Source organism: Lissotriton helveticus, chromosome 10, assembly GCF_964261635.1.
Source record: "Lissotriton helveticus chromosome 10, aLisHel1.1, whole genome shotgun sequence".
Taxonomy (NCBI): domain Eukaryota; kingdom Metazoa; phylum Chordata; class Amphibia; order Caudata; family Salamandridae; genus Lissotriton; species Lissotriton helveticus.
In genome coordinates, this window is record NC_136071.1 from 274,232,894 (window position 1) to 274,255,629 (window position 22,736).

Consider the following 22,736-nt stretch of genomic DNA (forward strand, 5'->3'; position numbering starts at 1 on the left):
ATTTGCGCTATATAAAACTCAAAAATAAAAAAATGATATTTTTAACATTGATATTAACAACTTACATTTTTTTGTAAAAAAATTAAACAGCATAGATATTTTAGATGTCAATATTAATGACAAGAATGTTGATTTTAAGGTAAACGGTATTTTTGCATACAATGTTTGTGCATCACATTATTTACAGCTTGACATTTCTGCATCTTGATATTTGATATTTTGTGCGAATACCGATTTTGCGATCTTTTGTGACATCATTCATTGGCTTGCTCCTTTAATCCTTTCAGAGGTCGTTAACTAAGAGTAGTTGGACAAGAATTACGATTTTCTCTAGACCCTGAGAAAAGATGTTAAAGTGCACTATATAAGTGTATTTTTCTTTTTACAAATAGTGTTTTTTTTTTAATCAAAAGGGCTTTTTCTTAGGAGCCTCTTAAATCTCATTTGTAACGCATAAAAATGAAATATGAAATATCAAGGCAGTGCTGAATTAACAAGTGGTGGGCGCATGGAGATTTCGATGTACACCAAAATAAGGTAACCAAAATGATGAAGGCCTAGCAATCATCAATGTAGCAGTTTTCTTTCTTCAACTGTTTTTGATTAGTTTAATGAAATGTTACAATGACAGCATATTAAAATAAATTGAAACTGCTGTTGTTCCAGCCACACAATGCCAAACAAAACAAAAATTACATTAAAGCAGTATTGATTACAAAGATTATGAAGTACAATCGAAAAATCCCACAAAACACTCTGCTTTTATTTTACAGCAAATTTCGGATGCTTTCACCTTTTCCATTGTTCTATAAATGTACCACTGACCAGGCTACCATTTATTCAGATCTCCCACTTATTTACATTTTTTTTAAATATATGGCTACATACACAAAAATATATATAAGAAAACTTACACACGCAAGGTTTCCGAACAGTTCAAATTAAATGTGCAAAATCAAAAGACGTAGGCTGTTCATCACTTTTACACAACATTTTATAGGTTTATGAGATTCTAGGGATGCCAACTCGTGCTGAGACTCACCAGTGAGGCTACAAACACTGCATCCCCTTCTTTATGCTTATATTGTTGTACAGCAGTTTCTCATTTTCAGTGCGGACAGAATTATAGCTATTTATTAACAGTTGCAACTTCTTTCTGTAAATTTGGTGCTATAATGTATTTACCAAAGAAGCAATACTCGATATGGGTAGTGGAACAAGGTGTATGTGACATGTCCTGAAGACTACATGTTGCCAAACTAGTGGATTCAAGGGAAGAGCTGAGCCAGGGGTCCTTCTTGATTCTAAGGGCCTAGTATAAAGTGAAAGAGAGCTTACTCTATCGTGCCTGTGACGAATATCCCATCTGCCTTATTGCAAGGGCTACAGTATATAAAGCATGCCCTGTGTTAGACACAGCCTTCCAAAATGTTTAAAGTAGACTGTGGCACTGGAGGTCACCCTGGTGCAGAAGACATGGGCCTGACCAGTGCTACGGGACTTAAATATTTTGCATTTTAATGGGGTACTAAAAACCTTAATCTACTTTATGCCCCGTGGGTCCTAGATGACCAAGGGTGAACCTCTGCTGCAAATAATCGATTAAGATATTCACTAAAACTGCTCATTCATAATGCCTACGTCAGGTGCAATGGTCTTTGTTCATACCAAGAGCCACAAGCATATGATTTCAGGAGGGTTGTACATGGCCGATATGTTTACACAAAATACAATGACTATTTAATAGGACATACATCTCATGTTTAGTTCATGTACCGACTGCCTACCAGCTAAATATCGCAAAGTGCCATGATTTGGAACAGGTGAGGGATGACAGTTAACAAACACTGAAAAATACAGTGTTGAAAACAATAAAATAGCATAAAATTAGAGTTATTTGAAAACTAAATTGTCCTCTGAAAAAAACAGAAAGTAAGTAATCAAAGAAGTCACCTGTATTTTAAAAGTTTATAGTACTTTGTTAAAAACAGTTGGCAGGGTCTGTCCCCAAGAAATTTGTCTCTGTAGGATCTGGAGTGTTTTGATAATGCTCCTTTCAGCAGATGGGAGTTTTCCTGCTGCGGTCCTTTAGAAAGCCCCTTAGTTTCGTGGTCAGGAACACATGTGCAACTTGCTGCGTTGTAGCCATGCCTGCTTCCTGTAGCCAAGGTGACTGAAGGCAATCCGAGGCTGAAGGTCTCCCCCTGAAAGACAGTAGCAAAGGAAACCGTAAAAGGAGAGGAAGACAGATGTTTCGGTATTTTTAGCTCCATCTTGGGCAAATCTAACATTTCAGTTTATTGCACGCCTTGCCCTAGAGTAGATAGAGCTGTAGAGCACTGCGATAAAATAAGCATATATCCCCCAGATGCATCAAAGTTATGTTTTGCGAGGGCTTAATAGTGAATTTTAAGGATTCGCTATTAAAGACTCGCACAACGGGATGCATGTAGGAATCGCAATGTTATTTGCGATTCCTACTGATTCCTTATTTGCGATTCGCTAATTGCTAATCGCAAATAGGGAATGGCTTTCCCATTCATTCTAGCAATGAATCGGGAGTCATTCCTTATTTGCGATTAGCAATTAGCGAATCGCAAATGTGCCGCAATTTCAAGGGTGCCAGGGTGTCCGAAGGACACCCTGTTGCACCCCTGAAATGGTAATGTTCACTGGTGTCGCGCACACACATGTCCCAAGGACATGTGTGTGTGCAATATATAAGTTAGAAAAATGCACTAAAGTGCATATTTCTAAGTTTTTGCTATTTACCACATAGTTTGACTTCGCGGTAAATAGCGACCCCAGATTGCGAATTTGCAATCTTGGAATGGTTCATGCATTTCATTTAAGGAATCGCAAATTGCGATTCCTTAAATGCAATCACAATTTGAGAACTCGCAATTATTCGCGAATTCTTAAATTGCGAGTGCATGAACCCTTGATGCATCTCAAATGCCATTTTTGCGGGCGCAAACGGCCGAATTTTGCGATTCGCACCGTTTGCGCTCGCAAAAATGCTTGATGCATCTACCTGTATATGTTATAAATAAGAAATGTGAGGGGAAAACATTATTAAGCAGGTGACGGTACTATATAATATATATAACAAATGGTCTTGCAAGAATGATAGATTTTGTGCACATAATTTCTGCACATGTGTAATAGTTCACTGACGCTGCCGGGTTCACGGTTGATGTACATGTGGGTCTTTCATAACAGTTTAGGAGCGTTGTACGGAGAGGCTGTGTTTCACTGCCACACACCAACAGTTCATCCCACCATCCAGGATTGCTTCGAGGAGAGCAAGAAGGTTCTCATTCTTCCTGCAGTCCAAGGGTGCTGGGAGAGCATTCAGTGCCCAGAGGGAGCCATGAGCCAAGACATCTGGTGGCATAGCACAGAGGTTTCTATTGTCCTAAGATTTATCAGTGCAAAGCATCGCCTGAACAGCAGATGCCTGAAAGTTCTCTAAATTTCTCATTTTGAAATATCCAGTCTTTGGCTCTTAAAATCTTCTAGACCACTGAGGACAAGCGGCTATGTCACTTATCAATGCCCCCATTTCTTTCTAGGTACTTACCTAACTCAACTGAGAGAAAATCTCAATTCAGATTCATTAGCCACAGTGGGTTGCTAGTCAAATCTAAAGTCCAGGCACTCATCAGCTAGTGAACAGTATCAATGGTGAGCACAAAAGGATGTAGGGTAACATTTGTAGCTTGAACAGACAATGCCCACACAGCAACTGCTGAGGACATTTTCAACGACATAACCCTGTAATCAAAGGTCCACATGTAGCCACAATTGTGAGTTTGACCTTGTTATTGCATTTAAAAGGTGTTAGTGTTAACAATCTTCGAAAGGAATCACATTAATGACCTGTTGAGTATGCGGAACTCCATCGGCATTGCTTGTGTAATGAGTAATTGGTACCCAGAGCCAAGGACTGCCTCAAAATGAACTTGTGCTTTTTTAAATCCAAATTTAGCAGTGCGGAAGGAGGGTGGCTAGCCAGTGGGACCTTATACTGGGCTTTCACAGTAGCACTTTTGAAACGTTCCTACTTGTTGCTATAAGGCTCCACATCAGACGCATTCAGCATCTCACAATACAATACAAAATACCTAGCGAAGGCTCTGGGCTGGTATTCAGTTCCTTGCTAGCTTTAAGAACTAAACCTAACCACGGCCACATATAGTGGTGTCCCTGGAGTGGAATGGGAGATTCAGGTGCCCCATCTGAAATTGTCCTGGTCCACCCTTGTTACCCACTACCAATTGGCAGCTGGTACCAAGAAAAACAGATACTGACCTCTTCTGGGAACAGTGATGATGTTCCCATTCACATTTCACTTTTTACCTACTCTTGAATTCCCTATGAGTGTGTGATCTTTTCAGGCTGTTGTGTTTCTGCAGTTGTTTTCATGCCACATATTACTTGTGTATAGTGCAAACTGTGAAAAGTCATCACTATATATCTGTGTGATTTCGCGTTGTCTGTGGGTGTTTATAATGTTCCACAATTAAGACCTGTTGAGATCATGCCGAAGGCAGAGAGAATTTCTCACAGTGCTTGTATGTGGGTCATAAAAGGGATCAGAATGGATTTTGCTCTGTGCAATCTGCAGCGAGAGCAAGAATGTTATGAACAGTCAGCTGTGCTAATTGTAAATGGGATTCTATTTGAAAGTGTGTGAAGGAGGTACACAACTGTCGAAATATTACCAGTTCAAAAGGCAGTGCTTACTGTCAAGTAGGTGAATGTGTGTGTGAGGAAGCAGACACGAAGTATGTATAGGAGAAAATGAAAAAAGGGTTCTAAAAAGGAAAGAAATTAGGTATGAGATATGCAGGTGGAGGGTGTTAAAGTTATCAGGAGAAAAGAGCATGAGAGTCTAACATCGACTGCTCAAAAAAGTGTGTCTAGATTAACTAAAACTCTGTGCTAGGTCTGAGTCACAAAAGTGATGCACACCCAGCACAAATATTTGGGTTAGGATTTACTACCCACCACAAGCAAGGATTCACATTCAAAAGTTTGTCAAAGTAATGCAAAGTTGCGCTGTGTGTTACTTTGCGCTACTTTGCATCAAGGAGGCATTCCATTGGTGCTACTTTGCTGTTGCCATGCAGCCACCCATAAGTTATGATGCACTTTACTATCTAATAACATTTGTAGACAGGGATTTGCGCCAAAACCTTACGCCTCCTTGGGGCAGGTGTAATGAGGAGTAATGTTTTCAGAAGCAGTGCATCATGACGGCGTGAGTTATAGTTACTTTAGGGCATGGGTTATAGTTTCTTGAGATAACTAACAAAACAATTGAAATTCACCAGTTTTAGTTTAAAATATTATGTTTTAACTGAAAGTACCCCTAACTATAACATCCCTTTAATCTTGGTATTTTTTCAGTGATAATAAATATACATATTCTATATGTGGATTTGAACCTGGAGATTCTAGGTTTGCTTGTTATTTTCCATTCTAAGGACAAAACTCAGAATAGTTGGGTCAACGTGTGACTAGAAATAATGTTTCTAGCCAGTATGCCCTCACATAAACCCTTCACAATCTGGACTACAGATCGTAAAAGTAAAAAATACTGAGAAGTTGATTTAATGGCAACTTGAAGCCCACATTATATGCTCTAAATCTTTCCAATCTAGTTTATCTTCATGTCACAGCACCAAAACAGTTCACTCCTGCAGGGAGTTGATGACATAATTATGGCAGGGGCACATGACTGTTAGTTCTGCTTGGTCCCTCGTCCGTTTTCCATTCTGAGGACTGTGAGGTACCCTTGTCTATTCTATCCTTATGCATTTTCAAGAGTGAAATTTTCCTGGAGTTTACATTATTCCTAGTCGATGTGTTCAATGCATCTAAATGAGTACATCCAGGCCCCGCCTGCAGGCAGTCCACTACTGAACACTACGAGGTTCTATATTAGAACCAACGATGCTCAACTTCTACATGAAGTTGCTAGCAAAACTAGTGACTGAAAGTGGTATGCCTATCCATCAACACTCCTGGACACCCAATTTTATCTAATGGTGTTGTCCCCTAAAACTATGGACTTTCTGAGATACCTACTACCAAATATGTTGGACAGTTGATGTAAGGTTTCTTTTAGCAGAGGCTCTGCCTCGGAAAACATGAGATTGCACCCAACACTAAACAGATCAGGTGGATGATCAATTTTGTGGTCAGGGTACTCCATCTCATTTGTGACGGAATGTGGTAGAGTAGTCTGTCCGCCAACTCTTAGACCGGCTAACATGAGGCTTCATTTAGTTGCAAAACCTACTATTTGTAAAATGTTGAAAGTGTTTTAAATGGAAATCTAGGAGTGCAGATACTCACAATTTAGAGTACATGTTTCACTAGAGATGGAGCATACCTGCACTTTTCAGGTGCAAAGGGTGTAGGTATTAAATAATGGACAGCACCGGCACAATTAAAGCACTAAATGTTTATTACTGTTTATGAACCTTCAAACCTTCGAAACCTGCAAAATACTAGATTGAAGCCTGAATTAAGATCACTTTTGATACGAATTTTCGTACTACAAGAAATCTTTTCTATATTGATGGTCTTGACTACATAACTTGCTCCAATGCCTTCAGAAAAGAGCGGAAACCTTTTTTGTTTGAAAAGTATTTGTGCTGTTTTGTAGATTATCCATCAGTGAGAAATGATAAAGATAATTTGTTAAAAGCTGATGAAAGCTATTAATCAATGGTGGCTTTACTAACAATTAAAATAAAATCAATAAAAATCAAGCTAATTCTTTTCTTTTATTTAAATTCAGTGAATCGATTTTGTACACTGCTTTTTAGCTGCACCTTTATTGAACCTTCTTACTAAGCACTGCAGCTGTGTATTCAATAGTTGCAAAATTCTCGTAGCAGACAGATTGCACCAGCCTGGCCACTTTCAACAGTTATAATTAGCCAGATACATGTTTTGTTGATTATTTTTGAAAGAAGATTATGTACACTACCCACACTATTTATCATTTTGTATTACATGAGCGTCCAATGACCCACTGTTTTTTTTGTACACAAGTATGGTGAGTCGGTATCCTAAACATGGTTAAAAATTACATGTTTATTCCCTTACCATGCATTGGCCCACAGTGCGCTCTGCAGAAAGGACACCGCTCCTCCAGACAAGCCAGCATAACACTTAGTGAACTTAATTTTCCCTTGCTTGATCGCTTTCTCCAACTCACTCGGCACATCCTGGCAAAATGGATAGTCAGCACTTAACCTGGGAACAAAAGGAGGTAAAACACAATATAAATGAGTGAACACTTTACTGTCTTTGCAGTGATAGCTGTGCTACTTTCTTACGCAGGGTCTGATATTGTGCTTGTATAACATTTTTGCTCAGCACAAACATAAGTGAAAAACATGCACAAGCAGTCATGTATTTCCAGTTTTAATATCAGTTAGTTTTGATCAACTCTGTGGGTAGCCTTGAATCCTGACCTCAGTGATGCTATGTAACATTTTGACATGTAGTCTGGCTGCACCCATTCGACATCTGATACAGCCACAGTTAATTAGAGCCAATTGGAATGGGATTCCGCACTCCGGTTTGTTTGCGTGGTGTATTTAGAATTTTCACTTTGTTTCAATACTTTCCGTGGTGCGTAGGTAGGTTACCCTACTGAGCGATAGGGTGGTAAAGTATAAGTATTGCGTGTGGTTCCTGTCCCTCAAGAATCACCCCTGCCTCGCACTCCTTTCTATTTTCCTTAATCAGTAACAAGAGTCAAGTAAATGTATTCATTCCATTTTATTTTCAAATTTTCTCATTTTTCTGTTTTCATGATTTCTTCCTTGTGCAATATTATCATCATATCACGTGTTAATCAATTTATACTTCCCAATGCATTTCAAGCAATAATGCCCTTCCTCAGGGGATTCTTTTTCTTTGCTTAATAGTCGGTAACTTTCTACTGAAGTTAGATGTCGAAATCACGACCTGAGCGACTCAAGGTCTTCTCATCTCGGTGTTCATTCAGCAGCGTTTTCGGTTTCCGAGATGAGAAGACCTTGAGTCGCTCAGGTCGTGATTTCGACATCTAACTTCAGTAGAAAGTTACCGACTATTAAGCAAAGAAAAAGAATCCCCTGAGGAAGGGCATTATTGCTTGAAATGCATTGGGAAGTATAAATTGATTAACACGTGATATGATGATAATATTGCACAAGGAAGAAATCATGAAAACAGAAAAATGAGAAAATTTGAAAATAAAATGGAATGAATACATTTACTTGACTCTTGTTACTGATTAAGGAAAATAGAAAGGAGTGCGAGGCAGGGGTGATTCTTGAGGGACAGGAACCACACGCAATACAGCCACAGTTAAGCCATCATCTCACTACAGCTTTGACAGAAATAAACCAATGTGAAGTCGAGAACTAAATAACTAAATCATCATTAGCTTTCACCCTTTGTCAGAGCTAAGTAGGTGCTCAAATGAGTGAATGAGATGTACGTACAATAACCACCCGACCCCACAAGTTCTGTCTATAATTGATATTCTAAAATGGTGCAAGAACTACTAGCATGTGGTGATCTTTAAAGGTCCCAGCAGGTGCAAAAATATCATTAACTTATTACTGATAAATAGGTCCTCCATACGGTCAAACTATCTAGTTTCCATTTGACACAAATCAATATCTAAATGAGCCTTTCTGAAGTGTTCAAATGCCCACAGAGATGCCCGATGAGCAGTTATCATTCATAGTGTGGGATATGTGACCAAGGCATTCTATTTTACTAACAAGTAATTTTTCCCAAGTCAGAATTCAACCCTCTAAGTGGTGCACTTTCAAAAGAAATATTGTCCATAACCTGCAAATGATATGCTGTGACTCTGGGAAAGAAGTGAGAGATTTTGATAAAAAGCTACATGATAGCAGTGGTTAATTGAGCCTGTGGTTGCCAGTGGGGCCCACCCTCTCTTTTTTGGGGGGGGACAGGCACTTATTTTGCGCATCAGATATTACCAGAGACCAAGAGAGGGAACACAAAAAGCTGAAAGAACGAGGAAACCGAGACAGAAAACCCTTCACAAAGAGAGAGCTCAGGACCCTGAAAGAGTGACATACAGAGGCAGGGAGGGATTGGGAGTGGATTAAAGCATCATGATGTGGGTTCAAAACAATGAAGCCTTGGTATTTGGTGCACTGACCATGATTAGCCCGGGCCGTAGGCTTCTCCGCAGACCTTTAGGCACCAGTACTCATTCTTTTACAAAGTAAGCACTTTACTTGCTTCCTTTTTAGTACACTATTTGCACTAATTATATTTTATTTATTAATTTATTTGATAAGTTTTGTATAGCGTGAACATAACCCATCAGGGTACCAGATCCCTTGACATTTAGCAGTCAAGTCATACATCTATGCCATTGAGCATTCCTCCAGATTTTGCGGGTGAAACTTTATCATAGGCATAAAAGAATCCTGTCTCTAAACAGCATGAAACTCCCTGAACAAATACATAACAAACAGCAAAGTCAGCTTCACCATTTTGCTCAAGGCAGCCCCACAAATTACTGACAGAGCAACCTCAATCCTGAACTCTACACGTTTCCAGTTCTTCCATTAACTTCAGCATGTTTACAAATGAACTGGCCCTCCAATGTTCAGCAAATGTTTATTCCCACGTGTGTCAATCACCTGGGTTCCCATAGTAATTATAATTGAGGTAGCTGGGCACCTACTGGAGGTGTTGAACCGGTACACTAAAACTGTGCACTATTTTATAAGCAACTACTTTTCCTTTCTTATTTCTTTATAGGAAGGGACAATTTCATTACGTTTGAATTGTCTTGATAAGGGAATTTTCTATTCACGGTTTGGTTTTTCATCTATTTTATCTACGTGGTGTAAGATAAGCTGCTGTCCTTTTTGTGATGCATTTTGTATTATAAAAATGAACATACAATACTAGAAATGATTATGAAAAAGGCATTTAAACTAAACAGCGTTCTAGCTAAGCAGAACCTCACAGGACACTCACATTATAAAAGCTGTAACACCGACAGCCCACACATCTGTTTGAGGAATAGCTCCATGTCCTTCCAAGAGTTCAGGGGCTGGAAAAAAAAGTAAATATTGGTCACAAATATCATCTTGAATAAGACAATATTTATTCACTCTGTAATCTTCTGTTTAGAAGGCTTTTTTCAACACTAGATTTCAGATGTATGCAGAACTTGTAAATCTACAACACTACAACCTACAACGTCTGATTTCAAGAAAAATAACTTCCTGTCTCAATATCTTGTTACTCTTCCCACAGCCAAAATGGACCAGGGCAAATGCACTACAGTACTAAATGGTGAATAGTTGTGCAAACTAAACCAGCTTTTTGAAGGTGCAGTATCAAATAATATCCTGCACTGATGACTACAGAAGTACTGTTTGTTTATACAGTAATGAACAAGTCTTTTCCATTTAGCTGCATAACACACATACGTAGTTGGCTTTTGTGCTTCTTGCTGAATTTGTATAAACTCGTGTGGTAATTTTAAGTATCAAAAGTGTAAGAACTCAGGTGCCAAATCTAGGTTCATGTCTCTGAAGCTGGGGTGGTCTCAGCTGACCATGATGCAGAGTCAAAAGGTCTGGTATGATGAGCAGTTTTTTGTGGGGATTAACAGACATTTCCAGAAGCAACGGATAACATGGTTGTCTTACCCGTCTTGGGACAACAAATTTTGAGTCATGGACATCTACATGGAAAAGCATAAACATATCATATCCCTTACCAGTTCATCTAATGTGTATTACCTCCAGATACCCTCATCCACAATCCATGGGCAAATCTAAGGCATGTTGCATTTTTGGCATTGGAGAACAAGTCAACTTTGCGTGTTTAGCCGTACTTTCATAAAAGGAGAAGTACTCAGGGATTCATATCCCACTTGTGTACTTGTTGATACATCCTGCTTACAATATCTGCAAAGTTTTTGACCTCTCTGGGCAAATGCTCTGATAGGAAATGAGGGCCTTATTATGATGGTGTTCAGACGCTCATCCGACTGCCATCATTGTGGGATGGATGCCACATCTCCTGTTGGGGATTTTAATGGTAAATGTAACCCTGTATCAGGGGAAGTATCAAGCACTCTGGCCTCTTGTAAGTTCATGTAAAGATTGTCATCATTATAATGAGGGGGTAAATCGTTCACATCATCTATGGGTGGTGGCAAATTTTGAACAGAATCATAAGAGCGAACGTGTCACCAGAGGCTGATTCTTTGGGCATAGTATTGAAACCAGGTTGACTGGTGGCTGGTTGCGCATTAGTAATTTGATAGCGTGACATAAGTTGGGATCATGCTGAAATCAGTTTGGGTCAGACATTGAAATGCCGAACGGATCCTTCTCAGTTCCAGAGGTGTCAGGACTGGTGTCTGTGAGGGAGGGACCAAAACATTCTGTGCAGTCAAGGTGGAAGTCTATACTGGTGCTGGTAAAGAGCCCGAAACTGTACCATTAGACCCCCTTGGACCTGAGTATGGATCCACCAGCTAACCCAACTAGGGGGGGGGAGGGCTGCAGATCCTTGGGGACGGAGGCACTCCCAAAGGAGCAGGGAGACTGAAAAATATCTGCAGCATGACCTCCTTGAAGGCTTAAATTGGCTGCTGCATTGCCAATGACCCAGAAAATTCAGAGCGCACTGGGACCAACTGAGAAATCTGCTCTGGAACGGGCGATCTGGAAGGAGACCAACTGACATCATTTCTTACAGGGAATCATCCCTATCCCACCACTCTACACAAGGGTATCGTTAAGATTATTTGAGGTATTGATTGAGGTGTGTTCTCACCCCTCTCAACTATTTTCAGGGTGAACCACAAAATTCACTAAAATAATCCTATCCTTAACCCTCTTGAAGCTTCGCACAAAGCAGTAAGGCTTAACCTAGAGGTAATGTGTAAAGTATTTATTCAGTAAGTAAACAGTAATAAATTGAAAACATAACTCGAGAAAAGTCCCAGACCAACTTAGAAATATTGGAAATTTGTTGTTTTAGCATCAACTTATTTATTAAAATGTACTCTATAAGTAGAAGCGTGATATGAACTTTTAAAGTTTGAATTAAAAATAGAGCCAAAAAGCTCAAAGTGCCAACGGTGTTCGTCTGATTGCAGTAGACCAGGTCAAAGCCAAAACTGAAGGTGCATCATGATGGATCGCTGGATAGATTCAGGTCTAGGTTTGACACTGTGGAACGTTTACCTTCGTATTTAGAAACATTTGTGGAGAAAAAGGAGATTGCCGATGAAATGTGGACTGGGCAAGCTGCTAGCTGGATCTGAAGCAGGGCTCAATGAAAGCAGGTTGCTAATGAGTAGGGTCCATTGCAGTCATTGTTCCCAGGAAGGCCTCAGAGCTTTCCAACCTTCAACAGACTCAATGTTGACAGGATGACGCTTGGTTTCAGTCCTGATGTAGTCCTCTATGTTCGGACTTAGGAACTTTTCTAGAAGTCAAATCTCCTTCAGCAAAGCAATGGCTGTGACGTAGATCCCAGTCTTTAAGTTCTCCAGACAGACAGTTGGGAAAAGTTGCAAAGTTCCATGTTTTACAGTTTAGAAAGGATGAAAACATTCTAACAACACTCAAGGGTCCAGGGAAGATCCTGTTGGTATTGAAGTATGAGTTACTTACCTTCGGTAACAATGTATCTGGTAGAGACGATTCTAGCCGCAGATTCCTTAACATAGAATTATCCCCAGGTGAAAGACTGGATCCGGAAAACTTTTTGCCACAGCATCCCTGCCCACCAGGGGGACGGCATCACGTGACTCGGCCCTTGCATCGCCGTGTACGTGACGTAGGGAGGTCACATAAGTCCCACCCCGGCGCATCTACGTCAGTTTTCTTTGGAGAACTTTTCCGCGCCACAATGTGGAGCCAGCAGAGAAACTGTGGAAGCGTGGGAACAGTGTGCAAAACAATAGAAAAATAGAAAAGAAAAGGAATGGTGATGAAGAACACCTTAAGGAGCAGTGGCAACACTGCAGTACCCAAAAGCAGGAAAAGAAGAAAGAACAGAGCACAGCCCTGAGCAGCCACCCTGCCAGTTATGAAAACAGTACCCCTCTTAAGACAAGGAACATATGCAAAATGTTATGACAACATGCAGCAGGACTACAACCCCGACCAAGACCCATGAGGGGAAGCCAGTTCCAAGACAAACAGGGAACGACAGACCTTCAAGGCAACCCCAGCACAGAGTGCAACAACCCCCCCTAGGGAGCCAGGGCAGGGCACGGCCAAATGACCCAACCCAGAGGGTAGCAGAGGGGCCAGGACCCTCAGAAACAAGAGGGAGGGAAAGGAGGGACGAAAGAAGGCCAGCCTCAATCCTGGCGAAACGAGAGCAGAGGAGCACAGGAATACCTATAGACCCAGCCTCTACATTGCCAAAGGAGAGGAAGGAACGAAAAGCAAGACCACGTTTTGTCAAAGAGCGAAAGAATGCACGCACTCATCATAGCCACCCAACGGGAGGCGAGTGCAGAAGAGCAAGCCAAAGGGTCTTCGCAGAACGGGGAGGAAGGGCAGGCCATGAAGGAATCTGGGGCTAGAATTGTCTCTACCAGATACATTGTTACCGAAGGTAAGTAACTTGTACATCTGATAGAGACTACTAGCCGCAGATTCCTTAACGTAGAATAGATACCCACGGGGAAGGAGGGCCTGCGGAAAGACCCCACCAGCCTGGACATAACAGAGAATCCGACAGGGGACTAGTCCAATGGACAGGGCGAAGAGCCCCGTCCTCCCAGGCAAGGGGGGAACCCCCGCAAGCAGAATTCCACCAACCCCAAGAGGGATGTGGGAAGAAGAAGGAAGAAGAAGAAGCCCGTTCACTATCAACAGAGGAACCAAGGGCAAGGCCAGGGAGGCCAAAGCACCTCACACCCCTACAAGGCAACAGAGCTTCCATCCAATGTCAGGAAGAGGAAGAAGAAAGCCTAGAGGGTCCAAGGAAATGAGGGAAAAATAGGCAAGCCCACCATATATGGAAGGCAAACGACCAGACAGAGCGGCGCCAGCAGTAATAAGCCGCCTGAAACAGGAAGAACAGCCCGGGGCCCCAGGAAGACCGGGCAGGCTACGCCTGACAAAGGAAGAAATACAGAACCATCCCGGCCTCCAGGACAGGAGCATGAAGGCGAGGAAATGCCCGGACACACTAATACGAGGGGTCCGTGCAAACAACCTAAAGAAGCATCAGCTACATACATAAAAGCCATTGAGAGCAAAAACCCATAGGCTACCAGAACTCCCTAGCAGAGCGCAAGCTATATGACAGCTACCACTACCCCACATAAAATACGTTAAGTCCCAAGAAATGGGAACCCTCTTTGGAAGAAACGTCCACAGCAGAGGAAAAACAAAAGAGCCACAGGGAAAAAAAAAACCAGCAGAAGGCTTTTCAAGCAGCCCAAGAGAAAAACAGAAGGCCTAATCTCAGGGCCAATTCTGTACAGAGAACTCAGCAAAAACACACAGTCAACAAAGGGCCGTCCAGCAGCCAACAAAGCCACAGTCCCAGCAAGGAGGACCCGAGTGGCCATAAAACACACCTCACAGCAAGGGCAATGGCCCAAAAGAAGGTCCAAGAACCAGATCAACTCAGCAGTCACTGAGGGGGGAGGAGGAGGAGGAGGAGAAGGAGGAGGAGGAGGAGAAGGAGGAGGAGGAGGACGGAGCCCTGCCAAGAACCTCTGGGTGGGGGAGTCTGCAGGGGCAAGGAATATCAGAGTGCCATCGCATGGAAGATCAACCAGCCGCTCCCGAACGTTTTCGGGGAACACAACGTCCCAAAGCGAATCATGGCGACGGAGGGCAACCGAGGATGCCATGGCATGGTCCAGCACCTCCGAGATGTCCAGAGTGGAGCGGAGAATAAACGCCGCTAGCTCCTGGCCATCCAACGCATGATCAAAGCGTGGTGTGGGGAGGATCACCTGCCCACCAAAAATGTGCGCACAATATATCATGAAACTCTCCGGTTTCTTCACAAGGTTCACTTTTATTCAATTCAAAGATTTGTAATCCATTCAATGTTCTTGATTAAGTTCATCGTTCAAATTCAACGTCATTTGCAGACATAATAATCATCTTATGGTGCGATAATCAATATTATTCACAGTTTTTCGAAGATACCCAATGCATTTCGGGTCAACACAGAAGGACCCTTCATCAGGGGTCTGTAAAGAAATGAAACAGGACCTGATAAAATACTCCACTAGATCGTGAGTGACAAAAAAATCAGTAAAATGATGCGGTGCTCAAAGAAAATCGTGTGACAAACTTGCCAAAACTAAAAGGGGTGCACACGCAGTGAATCATCTCAAAGAGAGAGTGAAAAGTCGTTCAAAAGTGATTTACTCTGCGGGTTCGGTGAATTGCTTATGTGAACACGAAAAATATGCTGGGGAGGCACGGTGCGGTAACCAACATGCAAAAACCTTTAAAGTTAAATACAAGACATGCAGGGTTGAAAAGTTTACAAGCGAACGCTGGGGTGTGCTCAGACAGACTCAAACTATCAAAACTATGACGCGCTATATACCAAACGGGCATGAAAAATAAATGCGCTGGCTTCAATGACTTACATAGGACTGGACCAAGCCGTGTCTCTACTCCTTTCGTGAAGCATAGCATTCAGGAAGTGAAATTACGCGTGAATTCAAAAGTGGTGAAAGACGGACCAAACCGATCACCTGACCGGAGTGACTACCAATGGATATGCGCTAAACGCGTAATGCAAATGTCATGTGATGGGAGTATATCGACTTCATGAGGAAGTGAACAACAATTCATTGATAATAAAGTTGTGTTGAAGCTCAACGATGTGATATTGAAATGCAAAACAAAAACGTATTGTAGCAAGGGGCAACGTGAGACATAAATTTGTTAATCATAAACTAAACATATTACCACATGTATGAAGAAAAACATTATAAATTAGATGCAGCTAAAGTTGAGTAAACATGAAATCAAAGAAGTTGCGGATGATTATAACTTTTGGTGAGGAACACAGAATAAGTCTTTAGTCAATGTAGGGTTCAAGTGACCATATGTTACAGAAAGCAAGAATATTCTATCCGATCATTTAACCCCCAAGGGATGGGTAGAGTTCAATTTTTGAATCCAAAAATATTAAGCCCTTAGTCTTTGTTTGACGGGATCCCTGTCCCGTTACTGCGGAATGGTCTCCAAAACCATAAAACGTAGTTGCGAAATTTGGTGTCTTGCTTCATTCCAATGGCAGGCTACTGTAGATTTCAATTTGCGCTCCGTTTGACCCACATATGTTTTGCCACAAGAGCATTTAATTATGGAAATACAATTAGTAGTATCACAAGTACTTGTGTGGTGCAATTCAATTTGATAACCTTTCGTCGGATGTGTCAACCTATTCCCAGTTATGACATTACTGCAATGAGTGCAGTTTTGACATCTTAACATACCTCGCCATTTTACATCCACTTTTTTAGGTGTATTGAGAAGTTCTTTTAAGTCCCTCGATCTTTGAAACGCAAATGTGATTTTGTCATTATACAAACCGATGAGATCGGGTTCTGATTGGATCAGTGGCCAGTGATTGTTAATGATTCGTTTTATCTTGCTGGATTCAGTGGAATATTTCAACACACACACAGTTTTTTGATCTCGAGATTTTATTTTTTCTTTCAACAAAAGTTCTCTGGATTGTATTGCAACTTTTGCCAAGGATGAATCAAGAATGTCTTGACGATATTTTTGCGTTTGTTCTTTCAAAGATTCTTCTAGATCTAAGCTGTTAGTTGTGATCCTTTTCAGTCTTATATATTGAGAAGTGGGTAAATGCTTTTTGAGTGGCTCAGGATGAAAACTTTGAAACAAAAGACTTGAATTCCTCTCTGTATTTTTGGTGTAAACTTTGGTACTGATCTTGTTATTCTGCATCAATATTTGCACATCCAGGAATGCAATGGTTTCCTTTTCAATATTATGGGTAAATTTTATACGCTCATTCAAGGTGTTCAATGTCATAATGTTTTCTTCCAATTTTTGTCGAGAGCCTTTCCAAATAAGGTATATGTCATCAATGAACCTTTTGAAGACTATGAGGCCTTCAGTCCAAATTGGGTTCTCCAGAATATAATCTGTCTCAAATTTACACATATAGATATTGGCATATGAGGGTGCCCCCCAAAAGCCCATCGATGTTCTATTGTACTGATTGAAGAATTTACCTTGCCACTCAAAATAACTGAAATATAATGCAAATTGCATTAATTCCATAATGAATATTCTTTGAGTTTCTTCCAGATCGCTTTTCAAGAGGCTCCATTCCAGGGCTTCAATACCCTCATTGTGGGGAATCGACGTGTACAACGTGGTAACTTCAATAGTACATAACCAGTATGCCATGTTTTCTTCGAGTTCCACTGTCTTCAGAAGATTTAAAAATGCTGTGGTGTCTTTTATGTATGTTTTATTTTTCTGCACAATCGGTTGTAGAAACGTATCCACGAATTTCCCTATGGGTTCAGAGATGGACCCGCAGGGTGAAACTATGGGTCTGAAAGGAGGATTAATGGGATTTTTGTGCATTTTGGGCAACATATACAGTTGCGGTCTTCTTGGAAATTTCATTTAAAAAAAATTGTGAGTTTTTGGGTTAATCCACTTTATTTCTAATGCGTGATCTACAATTTTTTGGAGAATCAATTGGTATTCATTTGTCGGATCAGACTCCAAAGGTAAATAAATGTTTTCATCAGAAACGTGATTATTGACACCTTTGATGTAAAACTCCGTGTCCATTACGACAAGGGCTCCTCCCTTGTCGGCCTTCTTGAATGTCAAATGTTTCTCCCGGCTTAAGTTCTTCAGCGTATTCCATTCTTTTGCGGATAGATTACTTTTCTTTGGTTTGGTAAAAGGAATACATTGCACTTCCGATAATACTGATCTTTCGAAAGCCTCAATAGTCTTATGTGAAAATGGTGCGCAAAAACTACTTTTAGGTCTGAAATCTGTATCCCATGTATCTTCTTTCTCAGTATCTTGGATGTCTTTAAAGAAAAATCTTAACTTCAGAGACCTGAAGAATTTAAATAGAGCTATCTCTGTTTCAGCAAGTTTTGAACGATATGTGGGAACGAATGTAGTCCCTTTATTAAGTAGTTTAGTTTAGTAACAGCTTAGATCTAGAAGAATCTTTGAAAGAACAAACGACAAAATATCGCCAAAGGGGTTATCCACAAGACATTCTTGATTCATCCTTGGCAAAAGTTGCAATACAATCCAGAGAACTTTTGTTGAAAGAAAAAATAAAATCTCGAGATCAAAAAACTGTGTGTGTGTTGAAATATTCCACTGAATCCAGCAAGATAAAACTAATCATTAACAATCACTGGCCACTGATCCAATCAGAACCCGATCTCATCGGTTTGTATAATGACAAAATCACATTTGCATTTCAAAGATCGAGAAACTTAAAAGAACTTCTCAATACAGCTAAAAAAGTGGATGTAAAATGGCGAGGTATGTTAAGATGTCAAAACTGCACTCATTGCAGTAATGTTATAACTGGGAATAGGTTGACACATCCGACGAAAGGTTATCAAATTGAATTGCACCACACAAGTACTTGTGATACTACTAATTGTATTTACATGATTAAATGCCCTTGTGGCAAAACATATGTGGGTCAAACGGAGCGCAAACTGAAAGTACGTATAACCGGGCATAAGAGCAACATAAGACTAGCAAACAAGAAATCTACAGTAGCCAGCCATTGGAATGAAGCAAGACACCAAATTTTGCAACTGCGTTTTATGGTTTTGGAGACCCTTCCGCAGTACCGGGAGAGGGATCCTGTCAAACAAAGACTAAGGGCTGAATATTTTTGGATTAAAAAATTGAACTCTACCCATCCCTGGGGTTAAATGATCGGATAGAATATTCTTGCTTTCTATAACATATGGTCACTTGAACCCTACATTGACTAAAGACTTATTCTGTGTTCCTCATCAAAAGTTATAATCAACCGCAACTTCTTTGATTTCATGTTTACTCAACTTTAGCTGCATCTAATTTATAATGTTTTTCTTCATACATGTGGTAATATGTTTCATTTATGATTAACACATTTATGTCTCACGTTGCCCCTTGCTACAATACGTTTTTGTTTTGCATTTCGATATCACATCGTTGAGCTTTAACACAACTTTATTATCAATGAATTGTTGTTCACTTCCTCATGAAGTCGATATACTCCCATCACATGACATTTGCATTATGCGTTTAGCGCGTATCCATTGGTAGTCACTCCGGTCAGGTGATCGGTTTGGTCCGTCTTTCACCACTTTTGAATTTGCGCGTAATTTCACTTCCTGAATACTATGCTTCACGAAAGGAGTAGAGACACGGCTTGGTCCAGTCATATGTAAGTCATTGAAGCCCGCGCATTTATTGTTCATGCCTGTTTGGTATATAGCGCGTCATAGTTTTGATAGTTTGAGTCTGTCTGAGCACACCCCAGCGTTCGCTTGTAAACTTTTCAACCCTGCATGTCTTGTATTTAACTTTAAAGGTTTTTGCATGTTGGTTACCGCACACCGTGCCTCCCCAGCGAATTGTTCACATAAGCAATTCACCCTACCCGCAGAGTAAATCACTTTTGAACGACTTTTCACTCTCTCTTTGAGATGATTCACTGCGTGTGCACCCCTTTTAGTTTTGGCAAGTTTGTCACACGATTTTCTTTGAGCACGAGCACCGCATCATTTTACAGATTTTTTTGTCACTCACGATCCAGTGGAGTATTTTATCAGGTCCTGTTTCATTTCTTTACAGACCCCTGATGAAGGATCCTTCTGTGTTGACCCGAAATGCATTGGGTATCTTCGAAAAACTGTGAATAATATTGATTATCGCACCATAAGATGATTATTATGTCTGCAAATGATGTTGAATTTGAACGATGAACTTAATCAAGAACCTTGAATGGATTACAAATCTTTGAATTGAATAAAAGTGAACCTTGTGAAGAAACCGGAGAGTTTCATGATATATTGTGCGCACATTTTTGGTGGGCAGGTGATCCTCCCCACACCACGCTTTGATATTTAAAGGCACGGCCAGGCGACGTGCGACGAATGAGGCGCCAACCCAAGCAGATTGAACCACTTGATATAACTCAGGAGCAAAACGAGTGCACGGGGATAACACTAATTTCTCATCCAACGCATGATGCCATAAGTCAACCTGAACAGTCTCCTGTGAAGCGGCGGACCGCAAGGACTCAGCCGAGTCCCACAAAGAAGAGGTGGCCCTAGCCAACACACACAAGGTGTTAAGGGCCCGCATAACAGTGCTGGTCAAGGCGAACATGTTGCGCCCCCAAGAGTCCAGCCAGCGGGCCTCCCGGGACGGTGGAGACAAATGTAGCAGCAGGGAGGGAAAAGCAGTCCACAAAAGTGGACTGGAGGCAGAGGGGTGGAAGGAAAGACGCACCGGGTTATGTGGCGCTGGAAGGTGCCGGTGCAAGAGGTGTTGGGGCACCGGATCTCCTGTGGTGGGGCGCCCCCAAGTCCCTATCAGGGAAGAAAGGAGCGAAACCTCAAAGGGAAGCAATAGCTCCCTCCCACCAGAGCCCTGGTGGAGAACCTCCCCAAGATGGTCTGCCAGGAAATGAGCAACCTGGTCACCCATGCGCAGAATACCCACAGCTGCGGACACTGCATGAGCGAAAGCCGCACCCGCCTCCGTAGGGCCCAGCGCTTGAGAAAGCAGCTCCTCCGTGGGCGACGGCTGTAAACTAAGGCGCCCATCCGCGAAGGCAAGCGGGGCGGGCAAAGGCCAGACCTGGAAGTTAGATGGAGGAACCGAAGAGTGGGGGACCTGTCGCCCCTCCAGCGAACATCCCAGCCTCTGGAATGGCGAGGAGCTGCCCTTCGATTTTGCTGGTGAAAAAAAACCACCACACGGCGGCCTGTTTTCAAGAAGGATGACACCAGCAGGCACCCAACCTCCGGAGAAGAGGGAGCATCCGAAGACGAATCCGCGACTCGTTGCCTGTCCGGCCAAAGGAGACGCCGGATAGGGCTCCTCCAAATCACGCAGCGCCGGGGACCGGAGCTGAGCCGGAGACAAAGTGGCCAAGGGGGGGCGCCGGAACGGCCCAAACTCGACCTCCGACGAGGCAGCCGCCCGTGTGGAGGGGCGAGAGGGACCAGGGGAGGGACAAGAAGCCCTTTGCCAGCCTCGGACCAGAATGTGACAGAGGCTGTCCGCTGACCCATGCGGCATCGCCAGGGCTGATTCAACCTCCGACGAGGCAGCCACCTGCATGGAGGGACGAGAGGGGCACGGAGGGGGATGAGGGGTTCCTGTCAAGCCTCGACCCGGAGCGGGACGCGGGGGTCCACCGACCCCTGTGGCGCCGTCCGGACCAGCAGGCGGCAGCGCCGTAGAGGCATCATCTCAGCCGCGGACAAGGCCGCCGCCTGTCCAGAGCGACCTCCCGTGACACCACAGGGACTCCCGCGGGAGTTTGCGGCGAGGCAGAGGAAGGACCCCCAAAAGGCTGCACCCCAACAGCACCACATCCTCCAAGCCTGGAGCCAAGCCAGTCGGCGCCTGGGCCGGAGCCACCGGCGACTCTGCAGAGGGCCCTGCGCAATGCAAGGGATCCGCTGACGTCCCTGTGGGGAAGGAGGAGTAGACACCAAAGAGGCTGGCAAAGCCACCGCATATGTCTCCATCTGGGCTCTCGACGCCCCCTCACCGGGAAACGGTGGATAGGAGGACAACACGTGGGGCTGCATCACCCACGGAGAGCCCATGCCCCCGGCAGGCCAAACACCAGCCCCCGGGACAAGCTGCGACACGTACCCACCGGGGTGCGATGTTCGTGCGACATGGGAGAGGGATGAGGACGCCGACGACAATGGCCACTTCTGAAACCAACGGAGGGGATGAAGCCGATCTTGAAAGACGCGCTGAGAGTAGTTTCATCCGGCGTTGCCGCCGCGACTTCGGCTTCAACTGTTGGCACGCTTCACAATCAGTGGTGCCGTGATCTTCCCATAAACACCACATGCAAATGAGGTGAGGGTCCGTCGCCGACATAAGGTGCCCACACGACGTGCAAGTCTTAAAGCCCGAAGGCATTCGCACACTGTTCCACCAAAAGAAATCAACTATAATAGAAAAAAGGGGCCCAAACAGGCCCGCACAGAGACCGGATCCGCGTTGCACGCGGAAAAGGAAAACACTGACGTAGGTGCCCTGGGGTGGGACTTATGTGACCTCGCTGATGTTACGTACGCCGACGACACCTGGGTGGAGTCGCGTGATGCCATCCAGTCTTACAATTAATATCTTCACTACTGGGGTCAGAAGGGGTTTAACCCCTTCGCTGCTAGACACTTTCCCCCTCTGTGCTAAGCCTTTCTTTTGGCTATTTGGGATAGTAAGGTATCCAAGCCAATTTTGCGTCCTTTTCTTCCAACATCATGGGGATTCCAAAGGTACCCAGGGTTTGTGGATTCCCTTGGAGGGGTCCCAGAAATTAGCCAAAATACTGCAGAAGTTTTTTTTCTTTCGGAAAAATGGGAAAAACGGGCTACAAATGAAAGCGTCTGGGTGTTTCCCTGCAAATGTTATCAAAAAAGAGTTCGT

At 42.8% G+C, this 22,736-nt stretch overlaps 1 protein-coding gene across 1 annotated transcript in view; it reads right to left on the reverse strand.

The window, feature by feature from the left end:
• Positions 1-976: 976 nt before the first annotated feature.
• The window catches only part of OBSCN (obscurin, cytoskeletal calmodulin and titin-interacting RhoGEF), a 2,124,484-nt gene continuing 2,102,724 nt past the window's right edge, over positions 977-22,736 (reverse strand). The window contains exons 120-122 of the mRNA XM_078665296.1: positions 10,045-10,120; positions 7,126-7,275; positions 977-2,204 (exon numbers count right to left, since the gene is read on the reverse strand). Coding sequence (XP_078521422.1) covers positions 2,057-2,204; positions 7,126-7,275; positions 10,045-10,120 — 374 coding nt within the window. The 3' untranslated portion in view covers positions 977-2,056. The remainder of the gene's footprint in view (positions 2,205-7,125; positions 7,276-10,044; positions 10,121-22,736) is intronic.